The following is a 20,639-nucleotide window of genomic DNA, read 5'->3' on the forward strand; positions in this document are numbered from 1 at the left end:
GTCGGTGAGGAGACGGAAGGTGATTCTCTTGTTGACGGGGAGCCAGTGCAGGTCTCTCAGATGTCCGGAGATGTGGCTGCGTCGGGGGATGTCGAGGATGAGTCTGGCTGAGGCGTTCTGGATCCTCTGGAGTCTCTTCTGGAGCTTGGCGGTGGTTCCGGCGTAGAGGGCGTTGCCGTAGTCCAGTCAGCTGGTGACGAGGGCCTGGGTGACCGTCTTCCTGGTCTCGGTGGGGATCCACCGGAAGATCTTTCATAGCATGCGCAGGATGTTGAAGCATGACGAGGAGACGGCGTTGACTTGTCTGGTCATGGAGAGGGAGGAGTCCAGGATGAAGCCCAGGTTGCGTGCGTGGTCTGTCGGTGTGGGTGCGGTGCCCAGGGCGGGGGGCCACCAGGAGTCGTCCCAGGCGGAGGGCGAGGAGCCCAGGATGAGGACTTCCGTCTTGTCTGAGTTCAGTTTCAGGCGGCTGGTCGTCATCCATTCGGCTACATCTTTCATCCCTTCGTGAAGGTTGGCTCTGGAAGCGGCGGGGTCGTTGGTCAGTGAGAGGATTAGCTGGGTGTCATCGGCGTAGGAGATGATGTTCAGGTTGTGTTGGCGTGCGATGGGCGCGAGGGGGCTCATGTAGACGTTGAAGAGGGTGGGGCTCAGCGAGGATCCTTGAGGGACGCCGCAGATGACCTCGGTGGCCTCTGACTTGTACGGTGGTAGGCGGACTCTCTGTGTTCTTCCGTCGAGGAAGGAGACAATCCATTCCAGTGCCTTCTCCTGAATTCCGACGTTGCTGAGGCGCTGCACTAGGGTGCGGTGGCAGACAGTGTCGAATGCCGCGGAGAGGTCTAGGAGGATGAGGGCCGCTGTTTCTCCGTTGTCCATCAGGGCTTGGATGTCATCGGTGGCAGCGATCAGGGCGGTCTCGGTGCTGTGGTTGGCTCGGAAGCCAGACTGTGAGGGGTCGAGGGATCCATTCGTCTCGAGGAAGGCGGCCAGCTGTTTGTTGACGGTCTTCTCGATGACTTTGGCTGGAAACGGGAGGAGCGAGATGGGGCGGTAGTTCTTGAGTTCGGTGGGGTCCGCTGTTGGTTTCTTAAGTAGAGCGCTGAGTTCGGCGTGCTTCCAGCTCTCCGGTAAGGTGGCTGTGTCGAAGGAGGTATTGATGATGTCCCGCAGGTGGGGTGCGATAACAGCGTCGGCCTTGTTGAAGACGTGGTGAGGGCAGGGGTCGGTCGGAGATCCGGAGTGGATGGAGTTCATCATGCGGACGGTGTCATCGGTGCTGATCGGAGTCCAGGCGCGGAGGGTGGTGGTGGGTGGCGTTGCTGCGGTCGCTGTGTGCGATGGTTGACTGCTGAAGCTGTTGTGTATGTCCGCGATCTTGTTGTGGAAGTAGGAGGCGAGGGAGTTGCAGAGGTCTTGCGATGGGGTGATGTCGTTGTTTTCGGCGTTGGGGTTGGAGAGCTCTTTCACGATGTTGAAGAGTTCCTTGCAGTTGTGTGCATTGTTGTCCAGTCGGTCCTTGAATGCAGTTTTCTTGGTGGCGCGGATCAGTTGGTGGTGCTTCCGGGTGGCAAGCTTGAGGGTGGTCATGTTGTCCGGTTTAGGTTCCCTTCTCCAGCCTTTCTCGAGGGCTCGGCAGTTCTTCGTGGAGCTCTTGAGTTCGTCGGTGAACCATGGGGCTTTCTTGCTGCCGGGTCTGCTGGGCGGGGTCCTCAGAGGGGGTTCGCTGAGCTGGCGGGAGGGTGCTGACTCAGGGAAACGGCGAACTGGTCGGCTGTGATCTTGTTCCAGCTTCTTCGGGCAACCTGTTGCTGGTGGTGGTGGGTCGTCGTTCTTCTGAAGGTGAAGTGGACGCAGCTGTGGTCCGTCCAGTGGAGTCCTGTGGCGTGGCTGAAGGCGATGTCTTTGCTGGATGAGAAGACGGCGTCGAGTGTGTTTCCGGCGAGGTGGGTGGGGGTGGTCACCAGTTGCTTGAGTCCCATAAGTGGTGGTCCTCAAAAATGAGTGTGGGTGGCCTCCACCATCAACCACTGGCTCAAAGCACTGTTTTTAATGTTTTCTGTCTTTACCCCAGGTGTGAATATACTCAGAGGCATATTTATGAGCTTCTGATGCAGCGCTGTGCAGCAAGTCTCCAAGCTGCGCCACGCTGCACCAGAGGAAAAGGGCAGGAATGCACCATATTATACTAAATGGCGCATTCGTATCCTTTCCCCTTTCCCCTTTTGCTGGTCCAGTTTTGGCAGCATAGCACCAATGCAGGCACCCTTGCAACATGATTGTACAAGGGTGCCTCCATTACATGCAGGATTGTTTTTGTGCAGGAAGGGACACCTTCCTGCACGAAAGCTATCAATTCTGAGAGGCATTTCACACCTCACCTGGGGAGGCGTAAGATTTTGGCGCATTCCCAGGTTTACAATTCCATGCAAATCTGGGAGTGGTTCAAAAACCATGGGCGTTGCGTGGGAACACCTCCATGGATCGCCTCCCTTGCGCATAGTAGGTAACGCTGCAATTTGCACTGTGTTGCCTTACTCAAGATTTAAGAAGGCATCCAAAGCCAAGCAATGTGGCTTTGCGCGACTTCATGAATCTGACTTAGAGGCTTGCGTCACACATGTACCACTTTGCGTGGTGCAAACATGACGCAAGCCTCTCTTAAATATGTCCTCAGATTTTATTTCTCTGTTACGTTTTGTTCTATTTTTTTTAGTGCCCTGAAAATAGCACTAATTAATAATGTGTTAACTAAAAGTGTGTCAATGGACTGGATTTTAGCACAGCTTTGAGAAAAACTAGAGAACACATTTCAAAATAGGATGTAAGATGTGCCACTGAAGAATTCATTTTCACCCTTCTACTATGAATAAAATAACATTTTATCTTTTTGAAGAGCTAACATAATTGTATTGAAAACTGTAGGTGTGAAGTTAAAGCAGTAAATGAACATATAAAGGTAGATTCATGAATAACCATTGAAGCAGCATCACCTGTGAGATTTTGGGAGGAGTTTGCAATGTGTATTGAACTATTCACACTGCCTCAGTTGGACCACTGCACTGTTTTAATCTATTACTGTCTATTTGTTGAAGGACCGGACGCGAGCAGCGTTGCTGGACAATCTCCATGATGACCTCCACGTGCACACGCAGGCCATGCTGGGTCTGGGGCCTGAGGAGGACAAGCTGGAGAACGGAGGCCATGGTGGATTTCTGGAATCTTTTAAGGTAAGGAGAAGTTGTGATGGAATTACTGGAGGCTATCAAAAGTCTATGCCTTGCTGCAGTTTGTGCAAGAAGACTAAAGAGGCTTCATACCCCTCCTTCCCATCAATGGCAATGCCTACACATTTCTACCTGTTATAAAATAGCAAGTTAAAATCCAGAATGAGCCATTCCTGTCCCTCGGGGAGACCTGCTCATTTCTAAGACTGGATAGAGATATGCAGGGTGGAAGAAATATGGATAGAAAAGACTGGATTTAGAAAAAGTCTTAGTGATATTTATACCATTTAATTTTATTTAAAACAAACTCTGACAGTTCAACCACAAATTTCATTGAGGTTATGCTTACCTATGCCAATGTGAAACTGAAACATTTTTTCAAATGACGTCAGTAAAGTTTTCATTTCTTAGATTTAAGGCCTTAGCCTTCGTGCAGGCTGTCTAACCCTCTTCCATCATTTACATGAGTGTATTCAGCTATGACATGATTGGAAGAAGTAGATATTCCTCTTAGGTAATAAGGTTGCAACATTCAATTTCTAGGTGCATCCAATAGAGATTTTGAACTAGAAGGGCTGTCATTAGCTCAAGTTGAACACTTATAAAACTGAGGTGATGGCCATTGATGCAGAGAGGACCAATAAATGTGGTTACAAATTCTGGCATTAAAAGAGGCCCTGACCCATCTGTGGCTCTCCAAGTGCTTCCAACTGTTCCATTAGGGCTAGATTCATACACAATTCAAGCAATACCAGAAGACACCTTGTTGGTACTAGGCCGCAGTTTGTGCTCAAGTGCAGGCAGGGAACAGGAATAGCTATATTATGTTAAATACAGTGCATTCCTGCCTCTCCCACAGTGCAGCACAGCAAGGTGGCTTGCTGCGTTGTGTTGCATGAAAAGTTGAGAAATATAGCCTGCAAGTGTCTCTTTGTTATGTGCAGGAAGCATTACTTTAATTTACCAGTGCGATTCCTTTTTCACTGAAAATCCATCCTGGTTACAGCAAAAAGGAACACAGTGGAAAATCCCAAAGTAGCAAGAAAGGAACTCTTACAAATGAAGTTCTTGGAATTCTGGCATGGCTATAAAAAGAACAGGAAGATCTGCTTAGCTCCTGGTTGAGGCTTAGTGTTTGTTGGTCCATTAAAATATGGATGCCCTAGTGATGCTGCATCAGGGAACCACCCAAATTCATATAGGGGACAAGAATGCTGTCTGGACGATGATAAGAAAGGATGTGTGAGCCAACAACAGAGAGGAAGACCATCCACTTCCTTGGCAGTGGCTTCTCAGTCCAGCTGTTGAACCTGGTCACCTGTTTGTAATGTAATGTAGTGCAATGTAATGTAAACAAGATTTGTAAAGCGCACTGCAACCCATCGGGCATCCTGGCGCTAAAAGAGGGAGGTAGCAGTAACGAACAACTGAGATCTGAAAAAAACAGTAATAGACAACTGTAATCTTAGCAGCTAGAGGTTACATTTGTGGAAAGAGCCAGGTTTTTATTTGTTTACGGAAGGGAAAGGGATCGTTTATCTGTCGCAGCTCCAGAGGTAGCTTGTTTCAAAGTCATGCAGCAGCAACACTAAATGCTTGACCCCCCAACTTAGCTCTTCTAGTCAGGGGTACGTTCACCAGAAAAGCTGAAGAAGACCGAAGGCAGCAGGGAGGGGCATACCAGCAAAATTACTCTGCAATGGTAAGGGACCCAAACCATGCAGTGCCCTAAACACAACGCAGAGAGATTTAAAATAAATCCTCTGCACCATGGGGAGCCGATGTAGCTCCGCAAGAGCCCGGGAAGAGTAGGAATGCCGAGGTCACGACACAGCCAACTTGGCTGCCATATTCTGAATTCTCTGCAGTCTACCTGTTAGAAACTTAGAGGGTTCCAACAAAAGAGAATTACAGTAGTCTAACCTCCTCAAAATCACGCTCCTAACTACCAAGGAACATGTTTGAGCAGGAAGCAGCGGGAGAATTTTCCTCAGAACCCTAATGAGGGAGAAACAGTTCAACACAGTTTTATTATGTGTGTCTCCAGAGTCAGATTTTCATTAAATGAAACTCCTAAGTTGCGAACTGACTCAGATGGTAACAGTGGAGGGTCCGCGGGAATAGGCCAAACATTTTATTTATTTATTTATGTTTATGAATCTCTGCATGAAAGAGAAGGTCAGAGAGTACACAAACAATGAAGGTGCTTGTGCGAGGGGGTATTCTTCTTAGGCTGGATCACCACCCTGCTGATGAGCACTTATAGCTGTTGGATCATGATACTATACTGGCTTTTGGTAAGTAGAGGTAAGAACTTCTAGGCACTATTTCAGTGGCTGTGGATTCTTTGAGCTGGCTGTTGTCTTACACACAGTAACTTTAGCAGTAGTTGCCATGAAATATTTAACCAACAAACAAAAGTTACAGTACATTCTTTCAATAATCACTGTTTGGGTAGCCTATGCCAACGGAGAACCCCTCAATGGGTTGGAACATTCATCTGTGTGGCACTATTAGTTTAAAAGAAATGGCTCACCCACTGGAACATTTCTGGCTCCAGTTTGTCAGCCAGCACCATCTTTCAAAAAAACAACACCATCTGCAAAGCCATTATGACTGGCATTCTCTCTATCTGTCTGACAAGGTCAGCACTTCAACCAGGACACCAACAGACCGGAGATGAAGAAGTGCAAAAAAGGGAAAAAAAACATACTAAAGGTCATCTAAACTTTTGTAGCCAGGTTTCAGGAACAAGTTTGCTCTATTCAAGAAGGCTGGCTACCTCCTTTACACAGCCAAGATTTGTATATCAAGGAAGTGGAAGCAAGCCACTGGTCCTTCGATCTCTGATTGGCCTGAGAGAGTGGCAACCATGGGTGCCCATGAGAGATTATATATCATCTCTGCTGCTTGTGTAGAATTTTTACCCGAGAGGCAGGAACACCAGCACAAACTGCAGTTCGCACTACACTCTGCCACTTGCAGAACTTTGCGTAGATTTTTTGTAACTTTGCGAAGTTCCGCATAGCAAAACTCCGCAAACTATCCAAGGCCTAGTATTTTATTGGTCACAAAACAGAGGCCACTGCCGAGTTCCCTGAATCCCATATTATGATTATGATTAGGGTTTAGACTCAACTAAAGACATTTTAAACAAGAACATGGAAAGAACACCAGATGAAATCTTAATTTGTTGTATAGTATTTGCGTGCAAATAAGCATAGTATAGCGTGGGAGCACCAGGACAGATTTTACCAGCACAGGTATTCTGTTTGTTGTAAATATTTGGCCTTCTTATCCGTATGTCTTCCTTTTCTTCTGTGTATAGTTAATTCTGGGTTTGAGTGCACTTTTCTCCTTGTGCTAATAAAACTAGCTATTTAATTCCATTTAAACCATGTATTAAATAGGTTGAGCTATGCCTTTGAAATACATGGCCTTTGAACATCGAGAGTTAATACAAACCCACTTTAGTAGATTGAGGGGGCTGGGATATCACTTCTTCACTTTCTGGGAATGTTTGGCATAGCTCCAGGTTTCCTCTCCCTGTACACTGCAGCTGTAAAATAACATGTTCTTGTTCCCCAGTTGGTGGATATTGAATTGTGTTTCTTCATTGGTTTTAGCTGATGAATATTGGGTTGTTGTTGGGTAGTGATTATTTTTTTTACCCTTGTGTTGTAGTGGTTTGGTATCTCCACTGGGGTGTAGCTGTTTTGTGTTCCGTGGGGCACGGCAGTAAGGTATTGGAATCTATTTCCTCATGGGGTTATGGTTCAATGATAATGTATTTTCAGGTAGAGCTCGGGGAACTGGATATATTTGATTCTGCTTTCCATGATCTGTAGCTCTTGGATATATGATTAATTTCCCCCACTGGATGGTGGGTAATGGATTCTGTTCCCTCTGGATTGTAACTGTTGGATATTGTATATCCGTTCCTCATGAGCTGTAAATTATGGGTACCTGCTTTTGATTCCCTATTAATTGTAGATCTGGGGTATTGGGTCCATGAGCTACAGCTCTTGAGTATTAGATTATATGCCAACTTCAGATGTAGCTATTGGGTATTTGGTTTTGTTTCCTCATAGGGTATAGCTGCTACATTGTAGATTATGTATTCCATTGAATTGTAGCTGTTTCCCATGAAAAGTAGCTGTTGGGTGTTGAATTCTGTTTCTACCAGGGGTGTTGTTTTGGATTTTTGGTGTTTGTACAAGGGGGGCAGCTTTTGGGTGTTTTACTGTGTTTCTGCAAGGGTTAATTGATGTTAGATATTAGCTTGTGTTGTCCAATGAATTGTAGCTCTTCAGCATTGATTCTGTTTCCCCATGAGCTTTGCTGCCGGGTATTCGGTCCTGGTTCTCTTTTAACTGTAGTTCTTGGCCATCAAATTCTGTTCTTCACTGGACTGTGGCTCTTACTGATGCACCAAATATAACTATAATTAAATCAATAATAGTATATTTCTAATGTTGTCACTAAATATAATGCAGCCATATGTGACTTTTCTCAGGGGGAAAATGCAGTATAGCATCGAATAGATATTCTTGCTTGAAAAAATATAGGGGCATATGTATCAAAGGATACATTTGCGATTCTCAAATAGCGATTTTTAGAGAATCGCTATTTGAGAATTGTAAAATGCAATGTATGTAGGATTTGCTAACATTTTGCGAATCCTACATATTCCTTATTTGCGAATCGCAAATTGAGATTCGCAAATAAGGAATACCTTCCTATTCATTCTTATGAGCTAGGAGACCCATAGCAATGAATGGGAAGACATTCTCAATTTACGATTACCAATTAGAAAATCGCAAATTGAGAATGCAATTTCAAGGTTGCCAAAAGGACACCCTGTTGCACCCCTGAAATGTGCATGTGTGCACATGTGGCGTACATACATGCCCTAAGGGATTCCTTAAGACAATATCGCAATTTGCGATGCCTTCTAGCATAGCATTTAGAGAATCGCAAATTGCGATTTTCTAAATGCTTGTGCAAAATAAGGAATTGCAATTTTTGCGATTCCTTATTTTGCGAGTAGGTTTAAACTTACCTACATAGCACAAAGCTGAATTACGATCTGAAACGCTGAAATTCTGTGTTTGCGAACGCAATTTAGCTTGATACATAGGGCCCAAGGGCTTGAAGTGCCGGGAGCAATAGGTTTATGATTTACGAAACTTTTAGTAAGTCTATTTGAATGCACCTTCTAAAGCACAAATATTAGTGGAGAAGTGTGGCTCAGGGGTTAGAGGCAGCAGACCCGGAAGCTGAGATCGGTCCTGGACCAGGGTTCAATTCCCCGCCTTGGCGGGTCTTGGGCTAAAAATTCCACGGACTCGATAATTCTTGCCCCGGTGCCTACTCGACTCATGGGTTCACACTCTGCGACTCTGGGCAATAGCTTGCTTAATCTCCACTACGGCCCCTCGCGGCGGGATGCCTGGCTTTCACCTTGTGGATACCCTGCCGGGGTTATCTCACAGGGGAATACCAGGACGGGTTCCCTAAGCAAGCGCCGTGAGACCCCTTTGCGGGGGTGATACGTGCGCTATATAAGTAACCACGTTTACGTTTTAGTTTTGCAGGATATAATGCTTATTTCCCCAATTCGGAATTGGACTAAGCTGTTTACAACATATAATAACGGCCATTGTTTTGCAAAGGTGACACACTCCACACTTTCACAATTATTTAAACTTTTTCACTTTTCTCAGATTCCTCCTGCTGCAATTTATGTTTGCAAAGCCTACATTTGTGGAACATTAAAATGTATTTTTTTTTTTAAACCTGCTTTTGTTACATTTTTAAGGTAATTTTTTTTGAAAAAATACCTTATCAACTTCATATACAAGGCAACTTTGACAATTCTTTAAAATAGTTCATAAAGTTGGTAAAAGCCTTTATTACACATTTCACATACTCCTATTTATGATGGTTATAACTGCTAACATACAGATTGTGTGTACTACACAGAAAATGTAATATATAATGTTCACAATAAGAGGTTCGGAAAAGCTCCGGATGGGATTTGGTATTGCAGAATCTGATTTGAAACCCTGCTTTCCGAACGAATCGTACATATTTCACAACGCCCGATTATGATGCCCGGAAACTGTTCGGGCAGTGCAAATCGATTCCGAAAGGCATTCGGACAGCCCTAGTCTTTCGGAGCCGAATTGTACAGCTTAGGGACACTGCTTCCGAACGAGCGATTATGATGACTGATTTGGACAGCCGTTCCGATTTTGTCTGGTAACACAAAACGGCTATCGGAATGTGTTTTTTGGAGCCCGTTGCGGGCCCCCCTTCACCCAGAGGCATCCAAGTGAGGCCTGTATGGTACCCAAGGGACCCCTCTTCCCAACCATGCACAATGTGACAGGCACCATTTGGTGCCTGCCACATGGTGTAAGGTTTTTTCCAAACCACCTCTTTTTTCAGTGGGAGCCTGTGTTCTCGTTTGGAAGTCAATGTGAGTCCGACCGAACGATGTTGAGAAGCTTACTCGGTCGTTCGGACTCACAAATGATTCTGAAACCTATTTCTTCCGAACAGTTTCAGATTTAGAGGAGAAGTGTGGCTCAGTGGTTAGAGGCGGCAGACCCAGAAGCTGAGATCAGCCGTGGACCAGGGTTCGGTTCCCTGCCTCGGCGGGTCTCGGGCTCAAAAATTCCACGGACTCGACAATTCTCGCTCCGGTGCCTACTCGACTCACAGGGTCACACTCTGCGTCTCTGGGCAATAGCTTGCTTAATCTCCACTACGGCCCCTCGCGGTGGGATGCCTGGCTTTCACCTTGTGAATACCCTGCCGGGGTATCTCTCACAGGGGAATACCAGGACGGGTTCCCTAAGCAAGCGCCTTGAGACCCCTGGGTGAAATGTGCGCTATATAAATCGAAATACATTTACATTTACCTCGCAATCGGCACCTAAGTATATTCCATGAATAATATTTAGAAAATAAAAGTTGATTGTGATGTAGCTGGCCTAAAAAGGGCAACATGAAAAGTTAGAGAGAGATTAAGTAGTATTTGATATACTAAATAATTACTACCTGAAATTAACAAATCTCCAGCTAGATTGATGTTTGTTCCTTATTGTTGTACTTTATTCTGTACACAAAATTGGTATGTGGGAAAAAGTGTCTAAGGAGTAAGTGCTAAATGATTTTTGTGGAGAATATGTCAAAAATTGGGACCACATTCTATGACTAATGTTTTTAGATACATAGACGGTGTTGTAACTAAAACAATTATCCACAGAGGAAATTGTGCGTGCTGTAAATGAGGGTCTTCAAAGTTTCTGCCAGAAAGTTCCCAATTTAAAATGATTAGATACGTTGTAGAGTTTAGTTTTAAGCAATATTTTAGTGACCATTTAAGGTTCGGTGATAAATCGGGCACACAATCTCCACAATGGAATTACAATTTGCATTGGTTCCCCCTTTGGATATTTTCTCCAAAGGTTGATGCTAAAATTAATGGATTAACAATGCAAAGGTTGCTTTCAATTTCTTGTTTGATTCTAGCAATAATCCGCTTAATTTTATCTGAGGAAAAAACAGTACTCAGAATCAAAGCAAGTTATCATTATTTGTGGTCCCTTTGTAACAATTGCAGGGATAGAACAGCCATTAGCAAAACCAGTGGGTCTGGCCTTGGTCACCACATAAATCTGGTTTGTAATACAAATTACATTTTTTTAAATAAATGTAACCCTTGTATTTATTTATAATATAATGTTATGAGTGTTTCCTACCAGGCAGATGAGCGTACATGAGGTATGTAAATACTTTTTTAATCTTAATACAGACCACAGGAAAATAATGGTCTACAAACAGATCATAAATAGTGGGTTCAAAATGCCTAACACATTTTTGTGACCTGCTTGTCATTGTGCAATGCAATGCAACCTGTGTACTACTAGGTCGCATTGCAATGGTCCCATTAGAAGAGAGTCCCACAATGTCATGTCTAATGAATATAGATTAGGCAGACCACTACTTGGGATTACTGTGACTAACTACAAACACTGGTATAGTATCTTGCAAGGCACAGCAGACCTCCACACAAGTTGCTATCACAATCAGGGTTATTTTTTTTAAAATAACTTCTACTTTGTTTATTAGTTACAAAGTGTGGTCACACACCATTGATATATGTATTTACAAATAGCATTTGAGAGGGTACGCCCTTTCGCACCCCTTACTAATTGTAATCCGTTAGGAGTCTCAAAATCTCTTTTATAAATTGGAAGCTTTTTTTTCCAGTTTACGAAATGAGTTTTGTAGTTACAGGCTCTATGGTTTTGCAAAATGCAAGATTTGGGACTGCACAACTATTTTGAACATGAGGCCTTAAGACTTTTATTGGCCAAATGTAGGTAGTATCAGTATTGAAATATTGTGACCTGCACCCATAGTTTAAACACACAAATACAACAAAATATAAAAAAGTATAAATAATGGAGAGGAAAAACATTGGCCCAACTGCACTGAAGTGCACTGCTTTTAGGTGGAAGTGCACAGGTGACCATACTAAATATCACCACCCAGAGCAAGAGAGCCAAGTCTGAAGTTGGCTGGCTCATTGCCTCATGCCATTGAGGGCTGAGGCATAATGTGAATTACAATTGAAAAGAAGACTGGATGAAGAAGGATGACCGAAGGCCTCTTTATGTATGCATTTTTGTATTTATTTTTTACTTATGAATCTCTCTCCAGGCCAGACCTAAACAGGGGCACAGACTATTTGCACTATTATGTATTGTGACATTTGTATGTAAATAAAGACCCTATCTCTATAATATTATTCTGTGCTCAATCTCTGTTAATTTGGTTGTAGTCATGTGTATTTTGATTGTCAAAACATAAATATAATTATATATTATGTGTACCTTTTAACCACCAACTGGACTTTTTGCTTGATAGGTAATCGGTATTGTTGCTGCACTTTTAACTAACACAAGTAAAAAAACTTGATTAAGGTGAAACCGCTTCTCTACATCTAATCATTAAACATTTGTAAAATCTCATTGCACTCCATAATGGAATAACCATTCTGTGCCCAAGAAAAAGTAGCCTAGAATACTTATAAATAAATGGTGCTAAGGGCAAACCTTGCAGCCAATGCCACTATTAATGGCCGGATTAATGTTTTTTATCTGCATTTTTTTACTTTGATTTTGATGCCTGCTTAATGTGACTGTTGAATAGTTCACTTGCATGGAAGGGTCACCCCTGTCCATACCAGCTGCAGTTCTTCTAGAACCTTATGAGGCACCTCTTAAAGGAGGACAAATGGACTTGTCCATCAATATCCTTAGCCTCTTTGAGGATCATGACGAGCTGAGCTCGTCATGAGCCACGGCGCTCCGGTGCTCATGACGAGCTCAGCTCGTCATGAGCCGTGGAACGCTCGCATGCGGGGATAATTCCCCTGCTGTGCTGAGCGTTCCACGGCAGGTAATGCACCTGTGACGAGCTGAGCTCGTCATGAGCACATGAGCGCCGTGCCTCATGACGAGCTCAGCTCATCATGAGCATGCTGGCACTGTGCACGCCTCCCTCCCACCCAGCACAGCGGGGGATTAACCCCCGCAGCGAAGGGGTTAATGGGTTTTCAGTGGCAGCGTTTGCAATTAAAGTGGTGTTAACTTGTATGTCTCATGTTACTACTATCACCCAATCTTACCTTCTAACTTTTATCTCTTGATGCGCATGGGAAGAAAATTGGACTGATTTTGTTAGCAAATATGTACTTTGTTTTAGTATTGGGTTAAACTATTTATGGCTAACTCAGTACCGTGTTCACCAAGTGAAGCCACTTCTCCACCCCATCTGGAAGGATGCTCCCAGGTCTATTTCTGCGGCTAGGTAAATTACCTGGAAGAATGGGCCTATTTTCAAATAGTTTATATTGCAAACTCTGAATTATTTTACTGTATAATTTGAACTGCTTCTGTGTCTTCATCTGAAAATGGATTTCATGGCTTTTTTGCCATTTCAGGACATCCCAGTATTCGTGACGGACGCAACTGTGAGAGCTCTCTCCTTACTGCCATTTACTCTTTGGTGGGCACTGGTGATCGGCATTACAGCGTTGATCGTTAGTCATGTTCTGGCTGTGTAAATAAGAAAAATAAAGTACTCTACTTCTGAAACTGTAATCCGTGGTCTTATTTCAGTCATTTAATACAGGTAGTATTACATGTCCTAAAGTACATTCTACAAAATACCTTATCAGTGTCTTTATCACTTTGCATGCAGCATGGTATGCATGCAGCGTCGCCTTGTGAATAGAATACCATATTGACATAATCCGTGGTCCCGTGAGAAACTTGAGAAATTTTATTTGTGGAAAGTACATAAAATCCCTAAACAATTATGCAAAGTTACACAAAATACTGATTTGGCAAATAGCCCTATTTTATAATAGTGAATGACGCTTTTTTGTTGAGAAAATAGCATAATATTGCACATGACAATTGCTTAAATTCTGTTTGTTTGTGTTTTTGGTGTTATCTTGCAATAGTTTTTTTTGCCCGACCAACACTTGAATTATGCAACGTGGCATAATGCCATAAATCTTGGTCATTTTCGCATAACAAGTGTAATATGAAATGTTGAAAATCATGAAAGACTTGGCCACTGTGACTGAAATTTCTCTTGGGGCTGGCCGTAAATTGGGTTGATTACTCAGAGAGGTGCTTTTCCCCAAGAGCAACGGTAAATAAGTACAGTCTTTAAAACAGTTTGAACATATTTTAATTAGGGAAGAAACATGGGCATAGGCACACCAAAGGAAAATAATATATCCCAGAGCAGAGAAAGCATGTACTTACCAGCAGAAGTGCGTTCTTTTCTTAAACTTGAGGGCTAGTTCAGGCTTTATGCTGCATTTCGTCCTTTACTGAGACTAGCATTCGCTTTTTTTGGAGTAGACTACTGTGTATTAATGATTGGAAAAAAGCCACCAATACCCTTCACCTCAAGTGCACCGTTGGCATACAAGTTACTAAATAATAATCAACTTTGTTTTGCAAGGCAACTTCAGCTTGTATAGGTAGAGCTATTTCATAGAGCTACTCATTTCATAGAGTTTCAGTTCATATTGGACTAAACAAATGTATTGTTCATCAGTTAGGTTCACGCCATCAGGTAGGCAGGTATGCAGTTTCCCAATTTTTTTTCTTTTATATATATGTGGAGAAAAAGAACCATAAAGAGATCAGAGAATGGAAAATAGGTTTTATTAGGAATTAGCTAAAGGAATATGAAATGCTAGAAGTGGTTGATCAGGAGTAAGGCAGGGACACTACTCTGGTGGTCTAATTGATCAAGGTGTTGATACTTGTCCAAAGGAAGTTTCAGTTGTTCCATCATTAAATGAAAAGAGATGGGATGACCATGTGAAAATTCTTGGAGGGGAGCAAAATATGTTATTTCTTTCGGTATAAAAAAGGGTCTGTTGTGGATTTATAGTGTGCTGTGTGTATTGACTTGGGAGGATGCAAGTCTAACCGGATGCCAAATGTTTAGGCCAACGCAATGGAAGGTGTGGTGTTCTGAAGTCAAATTGTGACCAAATTTAGATTCACATTGAGAAGTATTATATATTCTCCTTATGAGAGTTAGGTTAAGGCGAGTTGCTAAATGATGTGAGCCGCTGTGACAGGGGAAACTTCCCTGCACATTTGGATGTCTTCAGCACCTTGATGGGATTGCAACACCAACACTTTCTATTACGTATCTTATTAGATCCATGTACAGACCAACCAGAGGAAAACTCTGAGCTTGTGCCTGCTGGAATGCACAAATATCAGTGAAATTTACAAGTGATCAAACAGCGTATGTTAGGACCTTCAATGCAAAAATACACCGACCGTGGTGCAGTCTATGGAATACGTTGGAAAATTTGATGCATATATCAATATTTCACTGATTAAATCATTTTGTGAAATATATATATATATATATAATATATCACCAGAATAATTGGGCCAATGTCACAGGTTAGCTGAAATGCATAGGGTGAGAACAGGGAAACCTGGCGCTTGAGGAAGTGCTGTGGCCAGATTTAGAATGGAAAGTATTTTGAAGCTTTGCAATAGGCAACAAACAGCAGCAACCAACCAACTTTCACATGCTTTTGCTATTTATGGCAGACTTTTCACCCTTGTGCTTCACCCAAACCCTTGACACCACATCAAAAAGTATCATTTACTAATGTTTCACTTGAGATCATCTTGCAACTAATTTAAAACCTATTATGATTATTTTCAAATGGTAAATGGACATTTAAGGATAAATAAATTAAGTAAAAGGGGTAAGTATACTTATGATTAGAAATAAGTGTATTTGAGATAAGGAGAATGCAGAAAACAATAAGGACTTGGTGAGTTGAATGTATAACCAATATCAACAGTACATCAAAACCACTGCAATTCATCAGTTATGGTTCTCTCAAGTGACTATAACTTGCGCACTTACTTAACTGTATCTCGTGTCCCCACCATGCACAGTGTTGTTATCAATTGTTATCAATTATGTAATTTCTCCTATGCCAGGCCTTGTGCGTAACTCCCATTGGCTTCCTATGTCATGTAACAATATAAAAGGTGTCATTTTAAGTAAGGCAGACCTACTGGTGTTGTCAAATGCTGCAAATACCAAAATACTGGCTTTATCAAGGGGTATGAGCATTGGCATACATAAAGCGGGCCTACTAGCTTTGTCAAAAAGTCACCAATACTTATAATCAAATTTATATTTAATAAATTCACTAATTGCAATGTTTAATAATACTGATTGCCTCAAGTAATTTTTTTATAAAGCAGTTTCTTATAAAAACATTTAACATGCCTTTGAGTCTTTTTAAAAACATTTTTTAGGCCAAGCAAAGCAAAGCTATATAACCAACTACAAGGGGGCAGGGGGTCCACCCTCCTGCTGAAGATCATACAGCTTTTTTAAGCAATATGTTAACCTCTCCTGAAGTTAGAGATTCAATTACCCAGGAGACTTGTGTTTTTCTTTGTAATGTTGTTGAGGGACTACTGTGCTCCCTGCAGCCCCCAATAGCATAACAAATGGTTGGTGTTGCCCCTGCCCCTTCTAGGGGCACCGCGACAAAGAAATATTATAATTAAAAGCAAACCCTAGCAAGGCCTCCTTGGAGGGGGAACATCCTTTTCGACGCAGATTTTACACCGCAGTACTTTTAGAACGCATCCATTACAACACAAGTCGTAACCACGACTTGCGCTGGAGGGCGCTAGAGGATAAAGAATAGTAAATTTACTATTCCAACACCTTCCCTAGTATCCACGGGGACTGGTGTTGGAATAGTAAATTATATTATTTACTATCCGCGCCCCCAACGCAAGTCGCGGTTACGACTTGCATTGTAAAAGACGCGTTGTAAAAGCACGCATTGTGACGGTACGCGTCATACCGTCATACATCCCCTTGGAGGAGTAGTGAAAAATAAATGAGCAGCTTCTGCCTCTCAATCCTTTTTCGTTATCCAATACTTTCTTTTATTTGTGCCCTGGTGCCCTTGTGCCCACACGGGACACCCACACAGATTTCTGTTAGTTGGGACTAGCAGCCCCTGCCTGCTCCCCAACGAATATCCATTGTGAGGCTGGTGGGAGCTGCTTATACCATTTTATTCTGTGGGTGCCCACCCAGGGAACATGTTTTTTGTTTTTTTGTTGGAGGCAGGAGGGGGAGCCTCAGGGCCCCCACGGACCTTGCTGGCTTCCCAGCGTGTGCCTTTGGTAACTGGCTATATTTTAAAAGTGGGTGCCCTGGGGCACCCACAAGAGCCTAATGCCCTACAGCTCCTGTCTGCGTCCTAGAAAGTTCCCATTGTGGTGCTGGTAGGAGTCAGCGCTGTTACTTTGCTCTCACCCCGGGCATTTTTCACTACCCCGGCCTGTGTTCCCTACCTTGGAGAGTGCGAGCAGGGTGAGATTCCCAGGACACCGATCATGTCAGGGCCCCGGGTATGGGCCCCCTGGGGCCGGTTACCAGCTTAGGGAGTCGGGCCACACAGCCTTCCTCCCCAAAGTGTAACTAAGATGAGGTCCCCCGGGACCTGATTAAGGCTCAAGGATGTGGAGACAGACACCCCCTCCCAATTTTAATGAAAGCAACCCCAGGGGAATGAAGGGTGGGGCTTGTGCACCCATCCAAATTTTGAGGAAAACAGTCCAGGGGAAACCGGGGTCCCAAGGCCGAATAAATGCTTGGGAGGGGGACTGTATGTTCCCCTTTTCATGAAAAGGAACCCTGGGAGATCGGGTCCCTGGAGCCCGAATAAGGCACTGAGGGGTCGCTCACTGAAAGTACATACACATCTATAGACCCCCAGGCCTTGACTCTGGGGGACTCAGATTACAAAAGATTACAAATTCCATGCACTGATAAAAATAAAAATAAAACAATAAGTATTTTGCTCCCAGGACTCCCTCACCAGGCCTGGGGGTAGGGTATCTCTCCCCTGCCGTCTGTATGATTTTTATAATTTTTTTCACAGGACGGGGGACTGAGTGCCTGAGTCCTAAAATGACTGCCAACACATCTTTGTTGATGTGATAGCAGACAATCACATCAAATCTTTTGATCCTCTGCAGTGTGAAATATACATGCATTTTGAACCTCAATTTCTCAAAAACTACTCAATGGATTTATTCCCAGATCGCAAAAAGCACGCTTTCTGGACCAAAACCTAGCTTTCTACCAAATGTGGTGTAATTCCCATTCAGCATTTTTGGTTGTAACTGTGTCTAATTTTCCCCTGCAAAATTGCAAGGAAAGCACATTTTTGGCCCCCTTTTTTCTCGCCCACCGCTTGAAGGTTCACCACAAAACTTTCTAGGAAGGAGCTGAGGTGGATGAAACTCTGTTTGAAAAAGTTTTGTGAAGATTAACAAACAGCGATTACCACTGAGTAACACACCATTTATTTATATGTGTATCTATATAGGGGGTTCTGGTGACATTTACAAACCATGAGGCTACATTCTGAGGGAATTATAAATGTCACCTCAACCTTGAGATGGCAATGTAGGACCATCTGACACATATTGGTTGTCATGTCTTTTTTATATTACATGATTAAGTAATTGATTTTTGTCTTCGTCTCAACTCTTGCTTTCTGCACCTCTCTATTCTACACCACTCCACTTTACACTACTCTACTTTACCCCGCTCCGCTCCACTCTATTCTATTCTATAGAACTCCACTGTGCGTTATTCAACTGTACTCCACTCCATAATATGCCTAGGTATGTATGTCCCATAGTTTATGATGTTTTTTGCTATGATACAGTGTGAAAATCATGATGTCTGTGTGTATCACATATTCATTCATTCATTCAAATCCTTTATTCAATCTTACACATAAGATCATAAAAGTATTTACAGTCACAGTTTAAGAAAAGATAGAGCTAAAGATAGCATAAGTCCTGATACTTAAAAATACGCTAACATCCAATTTGGTTAAAATCCATATCATCTATATACATACACAAATACAATAAGAGTTTGTGAACCAGTCCTAAATCATCTTATGAGCCAGCCTGGTTCCTCTTTTTGAAACATGCCAATAAAAATGATGCAAGTGAGAAACACACAAAAGAATTCTGCAAAGTATTTGAAAAGAACAATGGTACGTGAAAAATGTAAAATTGTAAGGCTTACATATCGGTACAATAAGAATATGTCTTTCTGGCGGTAAAAACCACAAAAGAATAAAAGATGAAGATCATTTTGTGGGGATAACTTGTCACACAAACACAGGGAAAGATCAGAATGTTTATATTTCTTCCCTGGATATCCTACCATCAGTAGCATCAAATTTAGGCGAAACCGTAATAAATATATTTGTGATGTGGCAATGTAACATCAGCCAAATAAAAGTAGCTTCCCTCCTCCAGCACTGGGGTTAATTCATCAGACGAGCTGACTGAGTGTGGAAGTTTTTTTCTCTTCTTAAATATTGGGCTCTCTGAGTAAATATCTCAATTACTTTCCGCTTTGTAATGGAGTTACAGGTGGATGGATCTTTAAAAAGGCGACTTAGACCGATTGCAGTTAGTTCTGACTCCACGTACTTTATCCACCTGATCCTGCTGTAGTTTTCTGATTTTACAATGGTTGTTATTAAAGTTTTGGTAAGGGGGACTGTGCCCCTACACCATATAGAATGCCACAGCAAGAGTGGTGCCATTTTGATAGAATCCATAATTTATGGTAGAGTCAGTTACATATGAAGCACATAATTCGAGTATGACTGGGGTAGGGAAGTAAAAGACTTAAAAAATGTATTCTCAATGGATTGCAGAGAATTGCTGGGAGCCATCCCCCATACTGCTGCCCCATACACAGCTGCTGCCTTTGTTTTTGCATGATACCATTTTTTCACAGGAATTAGAGGTGTGGCTTCCAGCCTTTTAGAAAATGTTTTCAGTGCCACTAGACTTCTCTGCATACCCATTGCTCTGCCCTCTAGCAATTCTGACCATGATTGATTTTTTGATCAAAGGGAACACCTAAATAGGGAAACGAGTCCGCCACCTCAATTTTACCAGAGTCCATAAAGAAATATGGTGGTCTTTCTCTTTTCCCTGCCCCCACAATAATTATAAAAGATTTGATGTGATTGACCTTTAAATCTAGTCACATATATATTCTTCTGTATTCAATAGTTTTGCATATATGTAGTGCTATGAACTTATGTAGCAGTGTAGTGTACAAGAAAATGTTCTTCATTATAACTGCCGGTATCCAGCTCAGACCATCAACTCTGGGAAGTTACTGCCCCAGGTCACTACATGAAGCTTAGTTTCCTCAGGAGAGCTAAATTTGTGTGTGGAGGAAAAAGGCACTGTGTCACTGGATGGGATGCGCATCCGGTGATACCTTTTCAGGAAAGCGACCGCTGGCAGAAGCACATCCCATCACACCAATACAGTACTCCAGCAGGAGCAGACAACACTCGGTCAACTCCTATCTGCATTGTGGAAAGTAGTCTCCTCGAACCGTCACAGAAGGATGCATCTCGCAGTGGTTTTGATGTAGAGATATGTGACGCTATGCGTCACGCTGCTACAGTTCTGCTGGGACCACATATGAGCTGGCAGAGCACATTCAGGCCCATTTCTAAGGGTCCAGGACAAGGGTGGTACCACTTGGGGGGCAAGACGCACATCTGAGTATAATTTGTTGGAGCCTATTCTATCCCTAACACTACGATCAGAAATCCAGCCAGCTAGCCCTTGGAGCGACTGTGGTGATTCATGGCGCAAGTCCAGTCCTTTTCACTCAAGCAGGAGGGCAGCAAACAGTATATCAGAATGACAGCCCTTCTTGCATCATAGCAGCATAGCA

The 20,639-nt window shown here is 43.0% G+C and overlaps 1 protein-coding gene across 3 annotated transcripts in view; it reads left to right on the forward strand.

Annotated features, from left to right (window-relative positions):
• Nucleotides 1–20,639, forward strand: part of RAP1GAP2 (RAP1 GTPase activating protein 2) — a 941,171-nt gene that overhangs the window by 813,763 nt on the left and 106,769 nt on the right. For all 3 annotated transcript variants that reach the window (XM_078679320.1, XM_078679318.1, XM_078679319.1), the window contains one exon: nucleotides 3,096–3,230. In XM_078679320.1, the coding sequence (XP_078535446.1) occupies nucleotides 3,096–3,230 (135 nt within the window). The remainder of the gene's footprint in view (nucleotides 1–3,095; nucleotides 3,231–20,639) is intronic.

Source organism: Lissotriton helveticus, chromosome 3_1 (assembly GCF_964261635.1).
Source record: "Lissotriton helveticus chromosome 3_1, aLisHel1.1, whole genome shotgun sequence".
Classification (NCBI taxonomy): Eukaryota; Metazoa; Chordata; class Amphibia; order Caudata; family Salamandridae; genus Lissotriton; species Lissotriton helveticus.